The sequence below is a fragment of the Homalodisca vitripennis genome, chromosome 4, assembly GCF_021130785.1.
Source record: "Homalodisca vitripennis isolate AUS2020 chromosome 4, UT_GWSS_2.1, whole genome shotgun sequence".
Classification (NCBI taxonomy): domain Eukaryota; kingdom Metazoa; phylum Arthropoda; class Insecta; order Hemiptera; family Cicadellidae; genus Homalodisca; species Homalodisca vitripennis.
This window is the reverse complement of record NC_060210.1, coordinates 67,364,741-67,387,692: the sequence shown is the minus strand read 5'-3', so window position 1 is coordinate 67,387,692 and position 22,952 is coordinate 67,364,741. Positions and strand designations below refer to the sequence as shown.

Sequence of the window (22,952 nt, the reverse complement as noted above, 5' to 3'; positions counted from 1 at the left end):
GGAGAATCTCCTTACCCTTCTATGTGAACTATTCAGGGCGAGCCTAGCTTATGGGTACATACCACAAGTCTGGCGTCTCAACAGGGTGGTCTTTATCCCTAAAAAAGGGAGAGCGGACTATTCTGTCCCTAAATCTTTTCGTCCCATTAGTTTATCTTCGTTTCTACTGAAAACATTAGAAAGACTGGTGGAGAGGCACCTGAGAAAGGGAGTTCTCTCAGACACTCCCCTTCATCGCAACCAACATGCATACCAGCAAGGCAAATCCTGTGAATCAGCACTGCACCAACTAGTCAGTAGGGTTGAGGATAGCCTGTCCACCAAGGAATTGGCATTGTGCACCTTCATACACATTGAAGGAGCTTTTGACAATGCTAAATTCACTGCGATGGTAAGTGGAGCACAGCGACGTGGCCTCGAGCCAGCTCTGTGCCGGTGGCTTAGGGCCATGCTGTGCTCCAGACGGATCAGGGCCGATCTCAATGAAGAGTCGCTTGTGATCGCACCCACAAGGGGATGTCCTCAAGGAGGCATCCTGTCACCTCTACTGTGGAATCTAGTAGTAGATGGTCTACTTGAGGACCTTACTAACAATGGAATCTATGTCCAAGGATATGCAGACGACATAGTCCTTATGGTACAGGGAAAATATACAAATGTTGTTGTTGATATCATGAATACCAATCTTCAACATGTACACAACTGGTGTCATGGAGAGGGACTGAAAGTAAATCCCTCTAAGACAGTAGTTGTGCCATTCACTAGGAAAATGAACCTAGAGTCTCTTTCTAGGCTGAAACTCGCATCCACACAGCTTGAGTGGTCAAAGACAGTCAAATATTTAGGACTGACTCTAGACCATAAGCTTACGTGGAACGATCATCTTAACAATATCCTGCACAAAGCAAAGTGGGCGCTCATGACGTCCATGAAACTTGCAGGAATCTCATGGGGCGTAAAACCCCATATAGCACTATGGCTTTACAAAGCAGTTGTAAGGCCTCAAATCACTTATGGTTCATTAGTCTGGTGGACAAAGGTGAATCAGGTAACTGCTAAAGCCAAGCTCGAAAGCTTACAAAGGCTTGGCACAATCTTTGCAACCGGAGCATTTAGGAGCAGTGCCTCAGCAACCCTCGAGGTGGCTTTAGGACTTCTACCTCTTGATGTCCATATAAAAGCTGAAGCGCGTAAGTCAGCCTATTGGCTGATGGTTGCTGGCTTGTGGAGGAATGGCGCGTCTAACGCGGGCCATGGCGCCATCACTGAAGCTGTAAACCCAAGCGCTATTCTCAAAATGGTCTCCGACATAATGAGAACGGAGTTCGTATTCAATAAGCCATTCTCTGTTGACTTCTACTCCAGAGATGAGTGGAAATCGCCAGATAACATCCCAACAATAAGAAAGAGCTTTGTCTGGTACACGGATGGCTCGCTTATTAAGGGCAGAACTGGATATGGAGTGTTTAGTCAATCCCCTAGAACTGCCCTTTGCGGCAGTTTGGGACGGAACTGCTCCATATTTCAAGCCGAAATCTATGGTATCCTGGCCTGTGCCAACCTAGGCCTTACCAGAGGGTACCAAGGAAAGAACATCTGTATAATGTCGGACAGTCAGACAGCTCTTGACTCCAACAGCATTACATCCAAGCTTGTGTGGGAGTGCTTTAACACTCTCTGCAAGCTTGGATCACGCAACTTTGTGCGTCTTGGTTGGGTCACAGGCATAGGTGGCAACGAATGCGCCGACAGGCTTGCCAAAAGCGGAGCAAGCATGCCATACACCGGTCCAGAACCGAGTTGTGGTATAAGCAAGTCAGCCGCTTACCAAAGTATAAACAAATGGTCCAGGAAGACACACCGCTTGCGGTGGCAGAGTCACCAAGGACAAGCACTCGGCAAAAGACTGCTTGCTGATTCTAGCTCCGGCTTCACTAGATGGCTGATGGGGCTGGGCAGGGATCGGGTTAAGCAAGTGATTGCCTTGATCACTGGACACGGCCACTTCAGGAAACACCTAAACACTCTAGGTTTACGAAATGAGGACTCGGAGTGTAGACTCTGCAATAAGTCTGAAGAGACTGCAAAACACATAATACTGGACTGTGAGAGACTGGGAGCAAGGAGAAGGGCTCTTTTCGGTGATAAACAACCAGGCGACGAACCAGATGCTAGTATCGGGGAAAAGCTTCTTAGCCTAATTAAGGGCACAAAGATAGGCTTACCCCTCTAACATCAAAGGGGCACACAATAAGCTCAGGTTGACGTGTGAGGATCTGTGAATCCACCCCAATACCCAACGCTAAAAAAAAACCTTAAATAAAAATAGTCAAAAATCTTTGAAATTTGACCAACAATTAAAATGTTTTTGTTCTCTTGGGATAAGAAGTTGAGAAAACTCCCATTGCACTTAGTCCAAAAAGGACTGTTCAGCTTGCTTCCGAAGTGACAGGGTATTCAGGATGGATACGTTTGAGGGATAGGAGGCTCCTCCTGTCAAGAACCATGTGGAGAGATATCGGACTCTATATCTGGTATGTCACCTTGAAGTACGGGGAGGCAAGCTCTGCACCAGTTTCTCGAGTCAAAGTGGGTAGGGGTAACACATCCTTATGTTCAAGCTAGGCTGCCTTTAAGATTAGTGCTGGACGTGGATTGGAGGAGCAAATTGTTGGAAGCAAGTGTCGTGAGTCAATTTGCTCCAACAATTATGTCGGACACCTACTTGTCCATGTATTCGAATGGATCGCCGAACACGGAGGGAGTGCCTGGGTCGATACCATGTGAGCCCCCTCCTCAGGATGTTGTGAGCCACTTGAAACAGTGTCGGACGTTTATGTCAAATGTTATGTCTCACAACAACCGTAGGAAGGAGAGTGTCTACCCATTGCATACAACGGGAAATAACCCTGACCTTACTTTAGTTGAGTGCATCGCATGATTGTTTGTGCTTTTTGTATCACGTGTTCCTTTAAAAATGTTAGAAGTTTTTGATGAATTGGTATATGTGGAAAAACATTTTGGTAGTAGTAGAGGAATAGCTAGTATTATACATCACTAGAAAAGATAATTACAATCAGGATGAAACATAACCAACATTTGGACAAACTACCATAAGCACTCTGCAACATTACATTCTTCTTGTTCATTTACACTGAAGGTTTAACAGACAATTAGTTATTTTTAGACCCTCCAGTGTGGGTCCAGCTTAAGGGAGCTCCATCCTTTTTCCTTTTGCCTGTAACCATGCTCCACTTGGCATTTTGTTTGGCTACTCCACTACTCTCATACACACGAAATCGATTTAGAGGGCTTAACATCAGGGCAAAGACATTGACTGATAGTTATCTAGAAGATAAAGAGGAACTGGTCAAAGATAAAGAAGGTTTTAAATAAGCCATTGTTAGACGAAGATTATCCAAATATTACAACATAACTCCAAATATTCCTTACTTTTCCAATCACTGTGGCTTCAGTGGAGAGCAAGCTGAAATTAACTTAAATTCATTTAAGAAACACTATGAACAGACATGAAACCATTCAAAGAGTAATGAACTAATAGAAATCCAAAATAGAATAAATTTGGCAAATAGAAGCATGTACGCATTAAATAATATTTTAAAATCAAAATTACTGTCTTACAAAACAAAATTAAGAATATATAAGACTGTTATAAGACCAGTTCTTCTCTATAGAGCAGAGACATGGATTATAGATAAACAGGCAGAAAAGAGATTGGTTACATTCGAGAATAAAATTTTGAGGAAAATTTTCGGACCTATTAGAGATGGAGATGGATGGAGAATCAGGCACAACCAAGAAATCAGAGAGATGTTTCAATCTCCAGACGTTGTAGGAGAAGCAAAGAGCAAGAGACTTCGGTGGGCAGGCCATGTGATGAGGAGGGAGGATGATAAATTGATTAAAGAGGTTTGGAAACACAATCCAGTTGGAAGAAGACCTCGAGGTAGACCCAAAAATCGCTGGAAGGACCAGGTGGAGAAGGACTTGCGGAAATTGAGAGCGGGTCAGGGGGATTGTGAAGACAGGGAGAGATGGAGGCAGCTGGTTGGCGAGGCCAAATACCACCTAGGGTATCCATGGCCATGGGAGTAAGAGTAAGTAAGTATGAACAGACATAAATTTACGTAAAAATTTTATTTGGCATGATCAAAATATTTGCAGCCAAAATATTGAAAAATTACATTGTATTATCTTAAAAAACTATATTAATTCATTTTTTATCATTTGATAATTTATTATAAATTATTGGGACATCATTAATAAAAAATCAAATCCTTCAAAAGTGGCCCAGATCAAAATTGAGGATCAACTTGAGGATAACGAAACTGAGGTGGCTAACAAGTTCAGCAGGCCTTTGCAACTGTGGAATGTTACCAAGGCCTTCACCCACTAATTCGTAAAGCAAGCTCAATAAGAAGACAAATTCCATCAGTCTCTATGGCCCTGGCACCAGTCGATGAGAAAGTGTTCGTCAGAATTATTCATCAGCTCCCAGCCCAAAAATTTAACGATCTTAATTCAATGTGGCTTATCAAGAAATGAAGGCCTCAGACCGCATTAATAAATTCGTCATTTCAAGTAGGAGTTTTTCCCTAACTCCTGAAGGTGTCAAAAGTAACCCCTATTTAAAAGAAAGACAACTCTACACTCATAAATGACGATTGGTCTGTCTCGATTTTACCATTTCCAAGCAAAATATGTAAAAAGTTGTTTTTAGTGAGATTGGTTCAGTTTTTGAACAAACACAATCAGCCCTCAAATGACTAATTTGGCTTCAGAAAGAGCAAATCGACAACAGATGCAATTATGGTTTGATATGATTGTAGAGGGACTGCAAAGGCGAAATCACTCTAAGTGTGTTTCTTGATTTATCCAAAGAGTTTGATTATGTTGACCATATTACACTGCTTGACAGACTGGAATCTCATGGCATTCTAAGTGTGCCTCTCACATAGCTTAGTTCATTTCTAAGTCAAAGAACTTAAGTTATCCAAATCTCTAATCATGTTTCCAACTCTACAAAAATGAGTGCCTCAAGGATCCATTCTCAGTCCAATTCTCTTCCATATTTATATCAATGACAAAAGATCATTTTGGCAGCAAGGAAAAATTGTGGAGTATGCTAATGATACTACTCTTTGTTTCAACGAAACTACAAAATCAGTTTTGGAACAAAACGCATTTGTTGGAATTAACAAATGTATCCAACACTTCCACAACTTCCATGCTTCAATCTAAAGAAAAATTCTTGTATATCTAATATTTTGAATTTCACTTTGAAATCAGTAGACTTTGAGTTTGGCCCTAGTGTTATGTAAGTGGATACACTACTAGAAGTGTATTCCTAAAAATTCCTTGGAATTTACCTTGATCAAGGTAATCGATCACATTTGCTCAAAATTAGCCCCAGGCACTTATGGTCTGCCAAATACTGGCCAAGTCAAGTTCTGATAACGGTGCGTGCTATGTCTTAATTTATCCCCACCTCACTTACGGATTGGTATAGTGGGGTGATTAAGCATATAATACATTTTCAAGAATTTTCAAATTCCAGAAGCAAGCGATCTACACCATTGCAAAATTTAAGTTTAGAGAGTCGTGTACACCAACTTTTCAATCGTTGCAGCTGCTAACTCTGCCTAGCCTCTACTATTTTGTAAACAATATTGTATTTCAAAATGTGCCATGACTACGAGCCGAGACATTAATTCATACGAAACTAGAAGCAGAGACAAATACCAAACTAGGAGACACAGGACGGTAGTTTATGAAAGCTTGTCTTCACAGGCAGGAGTTCATTATATTAATAGATTGCCTAATGAATTAAAAAATATTTCTATGCTCAAGGAATTCAAAACTCGTTTGAAACGCTGTTAAGCGTCAAATATATTTTATAATGTAAACTAGTTTCTGGGGTATGACTGGGAGACCAGACAATACCAAGACTGACTCCTGAACGAAGTGGTAAAAAGAACGCCATATTCTTTCAAAAGTAGTCAACAATGTAATCCAATGGTACTAACATATCATATATTCTTACAACGGCCTTGGTGCCATCTTCCTAGTGGCGACCGCAGTTCTCTTGTAAAGCTGGACCATAGGGAATCCCCTATATATGTCCTTAAGATAGTCTTCCTTGAAAGTCCTGAGTTATTGTAGAAAATGTACAACACAAATCAGTTTAGGTGAGTTTTTCCTTCCCATTGAAAAAACACTAAATTATTGATAAAAGACCACTCTGCATATTGAACACAGAAGGAAAAGTTAATCTACACTCACCTGACTTCTGCCATAGATTTATACCCATGCCAAATATGGTTTTAGGGACGATAAAAGGTTGAGGCCATTTTAGAAGAAAGCTGTACAAATAGCATAGATCTACAAGTAATTCTCAGAGTAAACCTTCAATTTACATTTTATGTCAAGAACAACTTCATATTAGCGAAATGTTTTGAAATACTTGATGCATTGAGAAACATCTTTTGCAGATCAGCTTGTGTGTGTGCATGTGTGTTTCGTGACTCATTGAAGGTTACTTAGGTGTTGGCGACCTCTAGGTAAGCTTACTCTGTGACACGAAAGAAATTTAAGATGGAAACCATTTTATGTGCCACACGAGGTTCAGCACTAGGGCCAGCCAGATCTCTGTTTATCTCTTTAGATCTGAGATGCTAAAAAAGACAGTTTTTATTTGGTATGCTAATGACATCGCATTTCTCATTGAAATAACTGCACACGACGCGACGTTGAGCTGGCCCGTCTAAATGTGAGTCAACTGATATGTGTGGAAAGAACTCAATGAAAAACAATGGCTTCTCACTCACTATGAGCATTGCGAGATTTTGAGTATGAAGGTCAGACTTGTATGATCGCGATTTCCTTAGTAAGCTGATGACCAATGTTGTGGTCCCAAGTTCAGTAGAAGAAGATTGTTAATATCTGCACTCCAGTCCATGTTCCTATAAGTGGGTGAGGTGTGGACAGATACACTGAATAAGGCAATGTACAAGTTGTAGCTAACTAAAGTGCAGCGTCAAACAGCAATCGATCACATCTGCTGTACAGTATCTGAGTCAACAGTTCTGGTTATCACTGGAGTCGTTCTTATCAACATCTTAGTAGTGAAAAGGAAGGAAATTTACCAGAGGTAAGACAAAATCAATAAAGATGCAGTAAAGACTGAGGAACGTGCTTATACTTACCGACTGGGACTGCATGTCATGGCTAATCCAGGGCATCTTGCACACAAAGAAAACAGACCTAGACCAGGAGAGGCGTGTCTTTTAACAGTTAACTATAAAATCAGCATAGCTGTATACCATGTACTAAACAGTTCCCAGATTAGTGTTTGAAAGAATAAGAGGTTATGTAGTGTGTGGGATTTCAACATTACTATCTGGGCACTAGTGTGCATAATCCATTATTTCTAGCTCCTCCTCAAAATATGCTGTTCATTAAACAGGAGTTTCATTATAACATTTAAAGTTTTTGTGGTTTTACTATATTTATAGGACAGAGGGCTCAAGAACAAAAAATAACAAAGATATTTTATATTTTCAATGGAGTAGTAGACAGCAATTACAAACTATGTGTGAGCTAATACAAGTGTTTGTTGTACTTGTGACTATATTCAAGAGAATTGTTGAAGTAACATCAGGTAAGTAATGGTTGTTGTGAACATCTGCAACAGTACCAAAAACATTGTAATATATTTAATTAGGAAATATAAAAGTCTTTTCAATTTCAAGACTTTAGATCATCGAACAAGACATTATCAGAGATTAATAAGAAAAATAAATACCTTAAGTATTAGTGGTTGACCATTTCAGATTTGAGGTTATTACCTATCAATCTTCTATTCTAGAGAATCTATATTCTTCATATCTATTTAGTAGTGGTGCAGCCAGAAAAACTGTTGTGAGAGATCATTGTCCGGGAGGCTTTAAAAAGGCCCTATTCACTTATCCTGAACATTTAAAAGACTTTTGTTGTGTAACTTTATAAAAATTACCTGTTTGAATAAATTACACAGGAAAGCTTTAAGATAAAAATGACAAAATACTCAATTTAAACAAAATCATTTTCTTAGCATAATAGTTAAAAAATGATTCCATGGGAACCCTAAAATATCATGAGGAATTCCTACATGAAATTTTAAAAGTAAATATATATTATTCTTAAATTTAAAGCAATAAAAGTGGTCCTTAATGATAGAGCGTACAGTCCCACGTCCTGCTGGAAGGACCTTCCGGAAGTACTTTTGTACGCAGCGTTGCGTCCTGCCAGCAGGACTTAAGGCACTTATGGCGAATGTTTGAACTGTCCTTCCAGCAGGACGCGTCCTTCTGGCAGTACTTTTGGTAACCAGAGCGCATTAGTGGCAGTAATACTTCAGATATGGTGTTGGGCGAACAATAAACTACTGTAAATTTTGTAAAACTGTTTAATATGACTCTTACTGACTAATACAACAACTGCCTTGTAATCTATTTTATAAATGTAAAATAAATGTATAAACATACGAAGTATAAACTTGTTCCGTTACACAACAGAGAGAGAATACATGAATAAATTAAAAGTATAGAATAAGTAGTAAAAATTAAGATCTACCCAAGTAAAACTTTATTAAGTATTTCAACTAATTAGTAAAATTCATTATATATTCATATACTTAGGAAAGATATTGAAAATCTTGGAACTTATTTTCTAATATGTTTAGCTATCTCAAAGAACTAAATTCAAAAAAGTATGATTTATATCTTGATAGCTACATAGTCATCTTTTTCAATACATATCTAGTTCTTACGACGTAAGGGTATACCATTTTTTATATGGTATTCAAAACAATCTCTGCTAGTTTGTGGGCTACACATGACAGCATTAGGTCCGCATTTCTTGCAAAAGTAGCTTGCTTTCATTTGCTTTCCGTGCACTCTCGAGCAGATTAGACACTTCCTTTGAACTCGCTTCCGTTTGTCTTCTTTAGAAAGGTTAACAAGGACGTGCGAGATTACCTCCACAGGTAAATTCACTTCATCGATTAACAAAGGTTCTGCAGGTCTTGTTTCTGGTGGAAGGCCAAATTGGTTTTTTATTAATTGCAAGGCTAGTGCCTTAGTGAAGTCTGGGTGAGACTTCTTTTCAAGGGCAGGTCTGTGAAGGTTATATGCTAAAAAGGCATTAGTTTCCATAATACCAAATATACAAGCAAACATTCTATGATGCCACTGTTGAGTTTGCCACACCGTTTCTAGTGCTAGTCCATCTTGGCGAATGTGGTTATGTATGTCTATGGCAGGAGCTCCCATGAAGTAATCTTCTACAAGTTTTGGATGTGCTACTTCTTCGGTGTAAGGTTTTCCGTCGTCATCATATCTTTTTTTTGTACATGGTTTTCCAGGTAAAGTTGTAGAGCAGGTACCTACAAACGTATGAACCTTACGGTCTCTCCATCCTACACAAATAAGATCTACATTTTCCGAGCTTGCTGTAGCTGATATAAAAGACCCCTTTTCCTTAGGGCACCTCAGGACAGTTTGCTTCAGAGGATAGTTTCTATAGGCGGTTTTAACCATCCCTAAAAAATACAAACCTCTTTCCTTTAACTGAATACTGGTCTTTACAGAAGAAAACCAAGAATCTCCTACAACTATTCGACCAGTTCCATGCTACGGTTCAGTCAATAGTAGCGTTGTTGCAGTTCCAGCACCAAAGTCCTTTTGCCATTTTTTATTTTTCATTTCTTCTTTCCCCTCATTGATTTCCAACCCAATCATGATTCTTGATGTTCTATCACAAATAGTTTTTACTTCACAACCAACTCCTTTAGGTTTACTTTTAATTTTCATCACAGCAGGCATGCCATTTTCACGGTAGTTGCCTTTCCCGTGCCAAGCAAACAAACATGGATTCATCTACAGTTAATTTGAAACCTGAGGAAAAACTCTGCCTCCAATGTGTTACGAACATGTTGATGAGAGGCCTAACTTGATACCACATATCTCCATTCCTTTTATCTTCAGGCATGGCAAATGCCATTGCCATTAAAATTTCTTCAAAACGATGCAGACCAATCCCAAACCTAGAACCAAAAGCTGGAGCAGGAAAGAGGCCGTCGGTTTCCGTAGACCAGTAGTTGCGGCGGACCCCTAACATATTTATACTCATGGCGTACAAAATACCAATTGACTTGAAAAACTCATGTCTCGAAATTGGTTTTCTTCTATCCCTCAAATGAGCATTTGAACAAACTAGAATATGGTTTATATCATCAATGGGGAAAAAGATTAGCCAAAAATCCATTTCATTGAGGGATAGAATGTCTCGATTAGTATTGAGCAAGTGAAAACGAGGTTTGTGTTGATGGTCCTTGAATTGATCAATATTTACATGTTTACCAAAGTCCCACTCAGTGTCATTAACTAAAACTAAGTTTGAATTAGTATAGATTTCCTCTGCATCTGCAGGTAAATCAATAATATTGTTTGATCCGCTATCAAGGTCTTCATCTTCATCATTAGATTCATCGGATGATGATGATGACGACGAACTGTTTTCAGCACTGGTCAGTTGAACGGTAGTCTTCCTCCTTTTACTTTTCTGGGCATCATCTGAAACAAAGAAATTGTTTCAGATGATGCCTTTTTAATAATAAACAAAAATTTATCTGAACTTTTAATGTGACAAATATTACGAGTTTTACGTGTGCCAAAAGTCCGTCATCTATACTTGTCCCCTTTGAAACTGTCCTGGTAATGAATACCTTTACTATTCAAGTACGACCAAAATATACTAAGAAACCCAGTTTTAATTTATCAACTATTAATAAATGGTAGAAAGTGAAAAGTTTTCTCTTACCTGATAGCGTTGCAGGTGATATGAGCTGGCGGGGTAGGCCTATAGCAGCGCTGGCAGCAGGCGTCACACCGGCAGCGATGACAGCTCGAACATCACTCGAGAACAAGTCTTTTAGTAAACATCTAGTTGTGTTTTTGTCAATGTCCCACAGAACTGTTGCACAACTACACGTCACTTTAATTACAGTACCATTACACTTAGTGGTATCATAACTATTACCAAATAACGAGCGACTCCATGCATTTCCACTATTTGGAGTATCAAAATAAATAGCGAAAACATACACACGGTCACCCTTTCCTATAATCGCCGCCATTTCTGAACGGTCAGAGCTACCAACTTCAGACTTGCATGCGCTAATTCTTTACATTTCCCTCTTTCTAATGGGACCAAGAACGGTCCTACCAGCAGGTCTTTTCGGCCTCGTGTAAGCAGTTGAATTACGTCCTCAAATGAGAACGTAACGTCCTGCCGGCAGTGCCTTGTACGCTCTATCATTAACTTCATATGCAGTCGATTGTCTTTGCCACAAGTTTTGATAAAATAAATATAATTTGTAAATTATAACTGTAAGTTAGAATTTATTCAACAGTTATCATTTACTACAGAACAAACCATCAGTCTTAAAGGATCACAAGATCACATATCTCGTAGCAGGCTTCGGTGAAGTTGCATGCAAAAAATTTCAAGTATATAGCTCATTTTCAATATATACTGCAAACAGACAATTAGACAGCAAAGAAATTTCTTCAGCCTCCTGAGGTTTCAATAATGTTTGGTCAAATTGCATGGATGGGCATGAACCATGATAAAACACAATATTGCGTGAGTGGAAATGAGGTTACATGCACAATTTCATACTTTTGGTTCTATCTGTTTTTGAGATATCCTGTGCAAAACATACATTCAGACAGGTAGAAGACAGGCAGACAAAAGAAGAATTTTTTCCCACCCCTTGAGTAATGGCAAAATATACATTTCAATCCTTTAGCTCAATTAATTCTTAAGATATCCCCCTGAGTTATAGGCTTTATTACGCTTAATCAAATCATTTGGATAGAAATTCATCACCATCTTAGTCCATCTTTATCATGTAGAAATGAATGTTTATGCAAAACTTAAAGTCTCTAGGTTGAATTGTTATTAAGATATTCTAAAGACAGTTAGACCAAGCTAACGCTTAGTTAAATCCCTTGGAAGGACATGCAATATCATCACACCCGATGTTGCCTATATAAAAATGTTCATACAAAACTTTAAGTCTATGGTACATTTTGCTCTGAACATATTTTGCAGAAAACAGTCAGACTAACAGAAGAAGATTTTTGCCAGTCCACTGAGTGGTAACATAATAAGCAAAATTTCAAGTCTATAACTTAATCCATTCTTGAGATATTCTGAGGAAAGTTAGACTTGGCTAATGCATAAATACTGAGATGGACAGAACTGATATCATTCTAGTCCTCTGAGTAATAGATAGGTTTCACAAAATCTCAGACGATAGACTTAAAATATTGCTTAGAAAAACTGTTTTATTTCAAATTGAGTAACTAATTAATATCTATTTACAAATGTATTGGTCATTCTTAAAGATCAAAATCAAAACTCACAGCACAATATGTTAGTTCTCAGTTACAGAGATATATATTAGGCAACAGGTAAATCCAAGTCAGTTCAAAATAGTATGTGAAAAAATAAATTTTCTTATTATTTAAAAAATATTGAAAATTAACACGTATGAAAAGAACGTGATGTTAGGTACTGATTTTTTAATATGTTCTGTTTATTTTACACCATATATGTCAAATAAACCTTAAAAATTGTTTTTGTGTAAAAAGCATGTAAAGCCATCCCAAACTGCCATATGATGCATTTGATAAGTCTATTGGAAATACAGATGGTTTAAACTCATCATACAAATCATAGGAAGAATGTGGCTCTAACACCGGGCTGAGGTAATGGTAAGGCATGGGTTTATAGAGTCTCACATCGGCATGAACGTGTTAAGAACCTACAGTTGTTTAAAGCATTGTCACAAAATAAACTGAAAGAAAGAACAAAATTGAATTATTGCTCAAACATTTCAAATTTGTTTTAAGAAAATAACTATTTTGTGATTTTAAGAAGGAATGTTAGTAAGCAACCGGCTGAACATATATGGTTCCATTTCTAACATAGTGCTAAAGTGCAAAATGCGTTATAACTAGGAATTTATTTTAAATTCACAAATCTTTAGAGATAAAAGCTTAGATTTTAGTCTCTGTTTTAGTTAGATATTAGTATTAGAATACTATGGTTTTTATTACTGACAAGAGTCAAGTTTAACAACAGCAATCAATTACAATGAAAACAATGTTATAATCATATTTTTTTTAACTTCTTGCATAAATTAGTTTAACATGAGGTAAAAAAGTTATAAGGAAGTTTCTATGAATTCCAAAACTTCATTCAAGGTCATCTTAGTAAGATCAAACATTTCAATGTAAAATATGAAGGAGATTGAGACAACATTTTACAATGGATGTTTTGTTCTTTTTTCATTTCTTTCATATAATGAAAAAAACTGTTTTATATTTAAGTTGTAAAACTTACCGATGTTATGAGGTTAAAGTCAAGGTTAAACATTTGGAAAGAGTTGAAACCCATTTTATGACTTTTCAACTGAATTAGAAGCAACTTCATCTGGAAACAGTTTATGCACTATAATAATTATATCATAGAAATATGCATTGAATTTACAACTAAAGGATTATCAAGCATATAGTATTAGTCATATTTTCAACTATAAGATAGTTGTAGAATCAATTAATAGTTAGGTAACAACACAAACATAAACGATTATTCAAAAATTAGAGACTCAGTTTCACAAACAAAATAACGAAGTCTAATAGAGTGCATAATGGAGATGGATGTTTAATAATAGGTAAGGAAAATATACCCACAATAGTTATTTAGTGATAGTCATTAAGACATTATTAATTATTAAAAATGCTATAAGGTCAATAAGAGATTTAAATTAGGCATGTGATATCCTACAAATACCTTTCATCCATATTAGGTATAGTTCTGTAGGAAAGTAAAAGTGTTTATTCTATAATTCTCAGGTTTTCTTCAGGTACAAAGCTAGATAATTATGGATCCTATAATTGCTCCATTACAAAGAACATGATATTTACTACACTGAGGGTGATTAAACTGCTTCTTGTTATAGGCTGAAATAGTAATAAAGGCACTGAGTGTGTTCACATCAGTTATTTCAAAAAGAAATTTGGGTTATGGCAGGATAGGTTTTCTATTGTAATATTCAAATTGGTTTGATAGTACAGGATCAACAGTAAGCTTTACCTCTAATTGGGTTCTGAAGTCCAGAGGGCTCTTGTCGAAGCCATTGATCATGTCTGCTGTTGCCTTCTCCTATAAAATCGTATATTTTATGATCCTCTATAAACTGTATTTTTGGCATCATAACAAACCAAATTTGTGACACTTTATACAAATTTATTACTTTATAGAATTAACGATAGACCATTTAAAAAACTATAAATGGCAAATATATTAATGATTAAAATTTCTTTGTTTGGATCCTTAATTATTTACATTTATTACAGACTATGATTCATGAAAACGTTACACTAGTCTATAATATACTCAAACAGATTGCTTGTTTTATTTTACTTAATAATGAGTGTAGTTTAAAAAAGTTTTAGTATAGTATTTAATTTTATTGTGAGATTTATCCAACCAAATTTAAATTTAATATAAAACCCCATTGTAAACTTTTTGTAAGCCAAGTCATAGAGTTCAGGGGTTGCACTCTACTTGTCAAATTAAGACTGAAACTTTAATTTACATAAATGCATATTAAATATAATGCACTTCTTCTAAACTGTAACCTGCCAAACATTTAAAAAAATATATTATTATTGATAATTTTAAAATTAACCCATTATAACCAATACACATAATTTTTCCTAATTTTTAAAGATTTTTCTGAATTTACATAAAAAATTTCACACTGTGTGCAAGTTTTCGAGAAAGATTTAGATTTGTTTGTGTTCAAGACCTCTTAACAACTGTTTGGAATTGTTGATTTGAAAACTGGAAAGAAGTTAAGCTCACATACCGGTATTTATTCATTTTGTTGATAAATTTAAAAAATATATAATATAGTGAAAATTCAATTTAATACTAGCTGTTTCCCGTGGCTTTGAACACAATCTTTAGAACCGAAATCCTTATATTACTTAGTAAAAGCAATTATGATGTAATATGATGGGAGTCCTATACAAATTTTAAAACGTAAGTAGGCATACATCAGGTAGATATTATTTAAGTTCATGACAAATAGTATCAGAGTTTAACTTAATTATTATATCATGTTTGGCACGTGTAGGAGCATTTCTGGTTCTAATTAATTATATATATAACGTCACAGCTCAATCTGCCTTGTGATCCCGATCAAGAAAACAAAAATCTTGGATCACAGATCTCGGAAACTTACTTCGGTCAAAAATCGTATATTTCCAGTCCTTGTCATATATTACAGGTCTAATATATTTCCAGTACCATAGTAGAGTTTGTCTTGTTCTGACGAAGAAAAAAAAAATATACTTACGTAGGACCGAGATGCCTACTTAAAAAGTGCCTATTTAAGATTGTTTAAATTCACTTACCTACTATGTCACAGTTTAGCTTGCTATATTGCCTTGATCAAAATACTATATACATTCGATTATCTAGTTCTCGAAAATCTATTTTGGTCAAAAACGTGTTGACATAGTTGAGTTTGCCTTGTCCTGATGAAGAAAATACACACATAAGTAGGACTGAAAAGCCTGTTACGACATAGGGAGAAGACCTACCTACTTCTTATGTACTTTCAGTATAAGGGGGAAATCCTTATTAAGGTTATGCAACATTCCAAAATAATCGTTATTAAAGTTTTGCGTTATACCAGTCTTGCTTTTTAGACTGTAGCCTGGGAAACAATGAATCGTTGAGGCATGTTAGTGTTCATTTCTCTGTTTTCCATAAGCCACTGTTAAAATGCAATATCACAATGTCAAGGAAGCCCACCAGTTTAAAGTAACTTATGTGAAAACATTCATAGCTTTCATTAAGGTTGGTTACATAACAGTGTTTAAATAATATTTAAAATGCATTAATTATTTAAATCCATCACTGGCGCAATCTGGATTAAAATTTATATATTAACTTCATATTTACTATCTGCATTACACTACTGATCAATCAGTGTTTACTTAATATTTCATCAAATTTAAATGTAAACAGATGTTTCAGCCAATTTGTCGACATAAAACTGAAGGTTTGAACAGCTGTTTAGTGCCAGTTTAATTTGGATTATGAAACGTAAAAACATTTTTTTCTGAATTTCAAAATATTCAAGGTAACTTTTCTTATATTTTGCTTCATAAAAACCTTCTATGGTTTTCAATGAACATTTTACAAAAGGATTTAACCGAAGTGGTCCAACCGTTCCCGAGATTAGCACTTACCAACACATTTTACGATCCATTTTTATTTATAAGATAATTGTTATTGGATCAAATCATTAGCTTAAACTCATCAGTTAACCTGTTTTTAATGCAAAAACACCAAAGCCATTAAATTAAATTTTAATCTGTTAAACAAAACTTTATTTGATAGTTGGATATTGATAGTAACTGACAAATTATTTTTTAACCTAAGTGTGAATTGTTCTTGTGCTGACTTTGCAAATGGCTTTATTATGGCATTTTCAATTATTGTGAAAATCCATGAGACAGTTACTCACAACAGTTTTCAAAGCTTCAAACCGATAGCAGAGGTAGAAAATGCGTAGGAATGTAAGAAGGGCGTAGATTAACTGATGCGTGAGGAACTGTGAAACTATCCAGCGATAGAGATAGACTGTGAATAGGAACCGGCAACTGACAGTGATGAGCAGTGCCACCAGGCTGTAGGCCTGATTCACAGTACCGACTACATGGCGGAGCTGCATGTGAACCTTCCTCAATTGAGATGTATCCAGTATTGGTTTCTGCTGCTCCGGCTTCTGTTTCAGGCATGGCTCATCCAGATATAGAAGTAGTCCTCCATCTTGTGGTGTTTTCTGGACCAAAATTAACATTGTCAAAATATAAAATTCATTGCACAAATAAATTGTAGTTTTAACACTCCCCTCCACTCCTGGTGTTGTTTTAACTCCGTCCCTCTCTCAACTGTGAACACTTGATCAATATACAATTGCCTTTTACAGATTGACAGTAACATTGTCTAAGGTTATTCCTAACCCATTATGAATTTCTGAGTGGGTGAGGGACAACTCAATCTTTAAATGGGGAATTTTATGGAATGATAAGTTAAAATTTAAAACATAGATTTAAGTTAATATCTTGATGTAATAAAACAAACAGAACTAGTATCCATATATCTTTCAAAGATATAATATACAACTTAGATGAAATTAAATAACTTGTAAAAAATATTGTAGAAAGTTATAAAAATGAAGGGAATCTTTGTTGTTAGTTCCAGAGAGAAAAGTGTATATACAAAGCATGTTGAAGAGTTCTGTTAGAATTGTAACTTTGCCCTGACTGCCTAAGAATCACTTCATTGTCATGAAAGAGAACATACCACAAGTGAAACATTTCTTAGACTTTTTTAAAGTGATGCTCTAACTTGCACTATCACAATAAATTTCACAAATTTAACAATGAACTTTCACTGACTTCATATCTTTTTTGTACTCAGATACCTGTGACTGGTGACAATTCAAAAGCAGTTGAGTTAATGGACTTAAACTTAACCCTTTGGTGCTGTGATGAAATCTGTACAAACCCAGACAGACGAGGAATACAGTTTACAAATGCAAAATAGTGATATGCTACTATGTCTGCAGAGTTTATGTTTCATACTTTTCCCAATATCTCTTGTATAGAGTAATGCTAGGTAAATAAAATAGCTGGTATGTAAGGTTAAAAATGGTTCAGTACAGTTTACAACCATGTCGTATATTTCTCATCACGAAACCTTGGAGGACTAACATATGCCAATGAAGAGGTTTCCTGGCTATCTAAATTTAGTTTTGAAGTTCTTTACATTTATTGAAAATAGCACTCACTTAAGAAATGAGTAATCATTTAACTGACAATTTTAGGGCAAAAAATCTAACTTTCAGCCCGTTTCTATTTAATTTCTAATAGTTGTTTATCAATAAACAGTAGTAGAGAATGTTTGACCAAAGGCAATTCCCTCTGTGGCTCAGCTCAGTAGTTTATTTGCTTAACTAGTCCTAAAGTGAAAATAGGACACTACAGGAACAACTAAACTGAGGGAATAACTTCACTTGAACTGAATTAAATTAGTTCTTCCCAATTTTTGTTCAATATGATGTGAAAACAAGGTTTTAAAAATAACCCTGTAAAATCTTTCCTATACATTTTTGTTTTACTAGTTTTACCCTAATTCGCTGTTTGGTTGGCCCTGATTAAAATGTAACAGCTGGGAGACCACAGATAAGTAAGTCCAGCTATCAGGAATTGTTGTGAATTTAGTAATACCAGGAGAGAATGTGGATCTTTGATGACCGCTTTCATTAACAACTACTATTGTCAATTTAATGTAAAATCCAAATGTATTGTGTATTTAATTGTAATGTAACAGTTTTATGCATCCTCAATATTAAAATCCCATTTGACTTTTGACAGTAAGTAATATGCACTTTTTGTATAGGCTTGGGTTATAACACTTGGTTAGTGAGAAGAATTTGATAAGTTTATTGATATTTTCAGTTGAATTCTTTGTTCAAAATTTGTTATTAACGATAGACAATTTGAAAGGATAGTTGGATATCGGGGACATTTGCCATTGTTACAAAAAAGTATAACACCACGTTACAAGGATTGAAATCCTCTTCCTCAAGTGTAAAAATGTTCTAAGACATTATGAGACCAAAAGATTCAGCAATATACTTCCACTCCAAACGTATAATAATTATTAAGTGATACCTGACGAATGGCATGAAATCCAGACTGGGAGAATGTTCCAAGCAATGTCACTTCATAGGAGCCAACAAGTGAAGAAGTGTTAGTTCAGATAAAATTTTGGAGAATATCATAGGGATTTTGGTGTTTTATTTTATAAAATCTTGAGAAAGACTGCCATTTTTCAAATGTGGATGAAACTTAATTGACTTTCCAAAAACTTGACTTCACAAATAGAAACCTGTTTTGATTATTTATGTAACCTATTTTATTGCCTTGTAGAGAGAGTTATACTACCATCACCCCAGAGCTTTCTCTACCCAAACCTTCTTCATTTCCAATCTGTACTGTTTCTATAAAAACTGTTAGAACTATACTTTTTGGAATTTCTCAACCTCCAGAAATAAAATTAATAGTTTTCAATGACTTACTGTGTATTAAATAAATATTATTAATGATATAATACTCACAACCAGCAATCTGTAGTACTCTTTGATTCTCTTCTTTAGTGCATTAAAGGCATCTTCAATAAGGAAAGCAAAGAAACATATTTGTAGGTCACCAGTTACCAATAGAATGTAGGTGCATACCTTCCCAATTGGAACAATGAGCAGAAGGATAGGCAGATGCCAGAAGAATGCCAAAGCTAGGAGAGTAATAATTTTCAAGAATTTAGGTTTGGCATCCAAAATCCTATAACAAAAAATATAATATATTAATTATATTTTTTAAATAAACACCAAATTTTACTCCTCTGAGTAACAGAAGGAGAATCAAGGGACAATCATAATACTTTACATCAAGAATGTACCTCAAAAGTTGAGTTTTAATTATTATTATTGTTACCTTCCTATACATTACATATAACTACTATTTAAATTTTATTTTTGTTTTAAATTTAACAGTGATTGGAGGATCTGTAAAATTATTATTCAGAAGGATACAAAAAGTACTTAAAGTACATGCTAAATAAGATACAAGTGTATCAAGACAAAGGCTCTCCAATAATACGAATAAAGAAATAATACTGTTGTGAATACTTATTTATATTTCTGCCTGTCCTATTGACTAGCATAGTCAGCAACTCTTTCATTGATTCAGTGAAAGATATTAAATTAAATATTAATTAATAGGCATAATTTTAGTAGTACTAACAATCTTGTTAATAGTGCTTTACCCTCAAGTGTGTCTTCTCAATGGAAACTTGACACGACTGTAGATGTTCTAAATACTAGTAAAGAATTAAATAACTCACTCAGTCTGGATGGTTGCAACATTTTCATTAATTTATTAATGACCGTAGTACCAACGTTTATGAAGCTATCAGCTGATTGCATTAATGTAACATACATTTTATTGCCTTGTAGATAATGACATTTCAGGTACTTGTTTAAAATGAAATTTGTCTGAGGAACTCAGGATTTCACAAATCTGTTTAAAAACAGATTACATGGTTAATATTATACATTACACAATATTTACAAACTTATACATAATGCAAAGGATGATCATCATAATAAGATAATACATTGTAAGAAAACAAGATTTATTTCATGACAAAACCTTGAAGCTTGAAGTCTTTTTACTGAAAGTTAAGAATTGATCTTATTTTGCGTATTTATTAATACAAAATAATTGTTGAATCTATGAAACTAAAACTTTGTGTGGAGTATTAAAATATTACAACAAAGCAATTTTGATATAATCATAAGTTTTTGGGTGATACTTTTTTTACATTTAACATTTTTACTTTCTTAAAAACTCAAGTTTTTACTCATATTTCTTGTTTCAGTACATATTACAGTTATTTTAATATGTTTTAGGACATACACGAATTTTAAAAGGAGATTATTGCCTAAAACGAATGAAAAACTATCAAAATAGAACAAACATTTTTTAGATATATCAAATTTAAAATTGTATCTTAAGTTACCAAAAATATGTATAAATATGCATATAACTCTGATGGAACCTTAAAAATCCAGGATATACCACTAACAAAATGCATGTAAAAAAATTAACTAGAGTATGGATATGTTGAAAAAGTTTATAGATTATAATTGTATATACATTGTAGACTTGTACCAATTTTAGGGCAGAATGTTCTTAACCTGGAGTGAGGCTTAGTTCACTCCCTACCTATACCATGCCATTGTGATCAAAATGAATTTTCATTATTAGTGACTACTTGTTTTCCGAAATATAAAGGAAGAGGTTAAGATATTTTATACGCTGGTATAATCTATAATAAATATAACTTATAAGTTCTTATATCTTACTTATATTTCATATTAGTTTAAAACTACAATACTCACCGGTATGTGCCCAGTAGAACCTGTAGAGAAGCGATCAATTTGCGATGGTACAGCACTAATGAACTGAGAATAGTTAAGATTGTCATGCAGCCTACCGTAGGCAGCCCGTACTTCAGCAGAGCATTACTCACTGGTTCATTCACTGGATCCTAATGTAATATTTGGACAATAGGACTATAAGTTAAAGTATGATATGTCATCAAGTAAGTTTATTACTGAACAAATATCTTAAGAAGAAGGGTAGATTTGATATGTGGCTGCTGTATTGTAATTTACATATAATTACATATATGTAATTATATGTAAGTATAATTAATAATTTATATAATAATAAAATAATTAATTATCAGTAAGTAGTTTTGAGGATTCATTCAGACAAAAGTGGTTGTTATAGGGTTCCAAAATACTCTACTATACCATAGTGTTTTAATACCAAAGTGCTTCTTTTATGATACCTGCTGAGCGAAGAATGCTCATACAGGGTGATTCATGAAGTTCTCCCCCCACTTCTACAGCACATTTTACTAGTAAAAATAATGAAAAAATGTTATATAAACATAGGTCCGAAAACGCTTCGTTAGCGAGTTACAGCTAGCGAAAGATTTCGCCTGAATTCCTGGGTAAAGAGTAAAATAAAGCCATACTGAACTTTTGGAAAGGTTAATTAAGTAAGAAATATCGTGGATTCTTATGTATTTTTACCTGATAAAGCTAATAAAATAGGTTTCAGAACTGTACCTGTAGTAGTTTTTGAGGGATTCAGGGTTAAATGCAAAAAATTGGGGCACGAAACAATGTTTTTTTAAGTTTGATGTACAATAACTTTGTTAAATTGGTAATAAATACATAAAATCAACAAACATTAATTGTAGAGAATTTAATTCTGAGAAAATTGATATAATCAAAGTCTAAAATAAAACAGAAATAAGTACCAAAAAATCTATTTTATTCAGTATAATACATTACTAGTTTTAAGCAAAATTAATCAGGTTGGGCCAACCGTACGCACCTTTTTATAATAGATGTTCGAAAATGAGGCCATCATTATCAATACATTTTGCAGCACGTTTGTGTATTGCTTTTGTTGCGTTTCTTAATTTTTCAGGACTTCCCTGTATCTGCACAGCCGAATCCATAATACGGGCAATTAATTCATCACGAGAATTAACTTTTGTCTTGTATACAATGTCTTTCATCCATCCCCAGATGCAATAATCCAATGGAGATAGATCTCGTGATCTTGGTGGCCAAGGGTGAGGCCCTCCACGACCAATCCAGTGTCCAGGAAATTGATGATTTAAGTAAGCAGAAACGGCACGTGAAAAGTGGGGAGGTGCTCCGTCATGCTGGAAGTACAAATTTTGTCTGAGATGTAAAGGAACATTATCTAACAGCTGCGGCAACTCTTCTTGAAGGAAATGTAAATAGAACTCAGCATTTAGGCGTCCAGGTAATATGAAAGGTCCAATCAGCCGATTGTGCAAAAGGCCACACCAGACATTGACGCTAAATCGGTGTTGAAAGTTCTGTTCCACTACCTCATGTGGATTTTCTTCTGCCCATGAGTGTTCATTGTGCAAGTTATTGACACCATCCCGAGTGAATTGTGCCTCATCCGTAAACAAAATACGCTTGTAGAGTTGATTATTAATATTCAAAAAGTCGCAAAACTCCAAGCGAAGCGGACCCTCCCCTAGCTGTAGATGTTGAACCTTTTGTTTATGAAACGGATAAAATTTGTTTCGATTAAGTGACCTCCACACCGTTGACT

The 22,952-nt window shown here is 35.2% G+C and overlaps 1 protein-coding gene across 1 annotated transcript; it reads right to left on the bottom strand.

Annotated features, from left to right (window-relative positions):
* Positions 1–7,585: 7,585 nt before the first annotated feature.
* LOC124359449 lies at positions 7,586–21,326 on the bottom strand. Its single transcript, XM_046812191.1, has 6 exons — positions 21,182–21,326; positions 19,337–19,559; positions 16,676–16,993; positions 14,227–14,295; positions 13,474–13,563; positions 7,586–7,705 (listed from the first exon to the last, which is right to left on the bottom strand). Exons 1-6 carry the CDS (start codon positions 21,265–21,267, stop codon positions 7,655–7,657), a joined length of 837 nt encoding a protein of 278 aa, XP_046668147.1. The 5' UTR covers positions 21,268–21,326; the 3' UTR covers positions 7,586–7,654.
* Between the last annotated feature and the right edge of the window lie 1,626 nt (positions 21,327–22,952).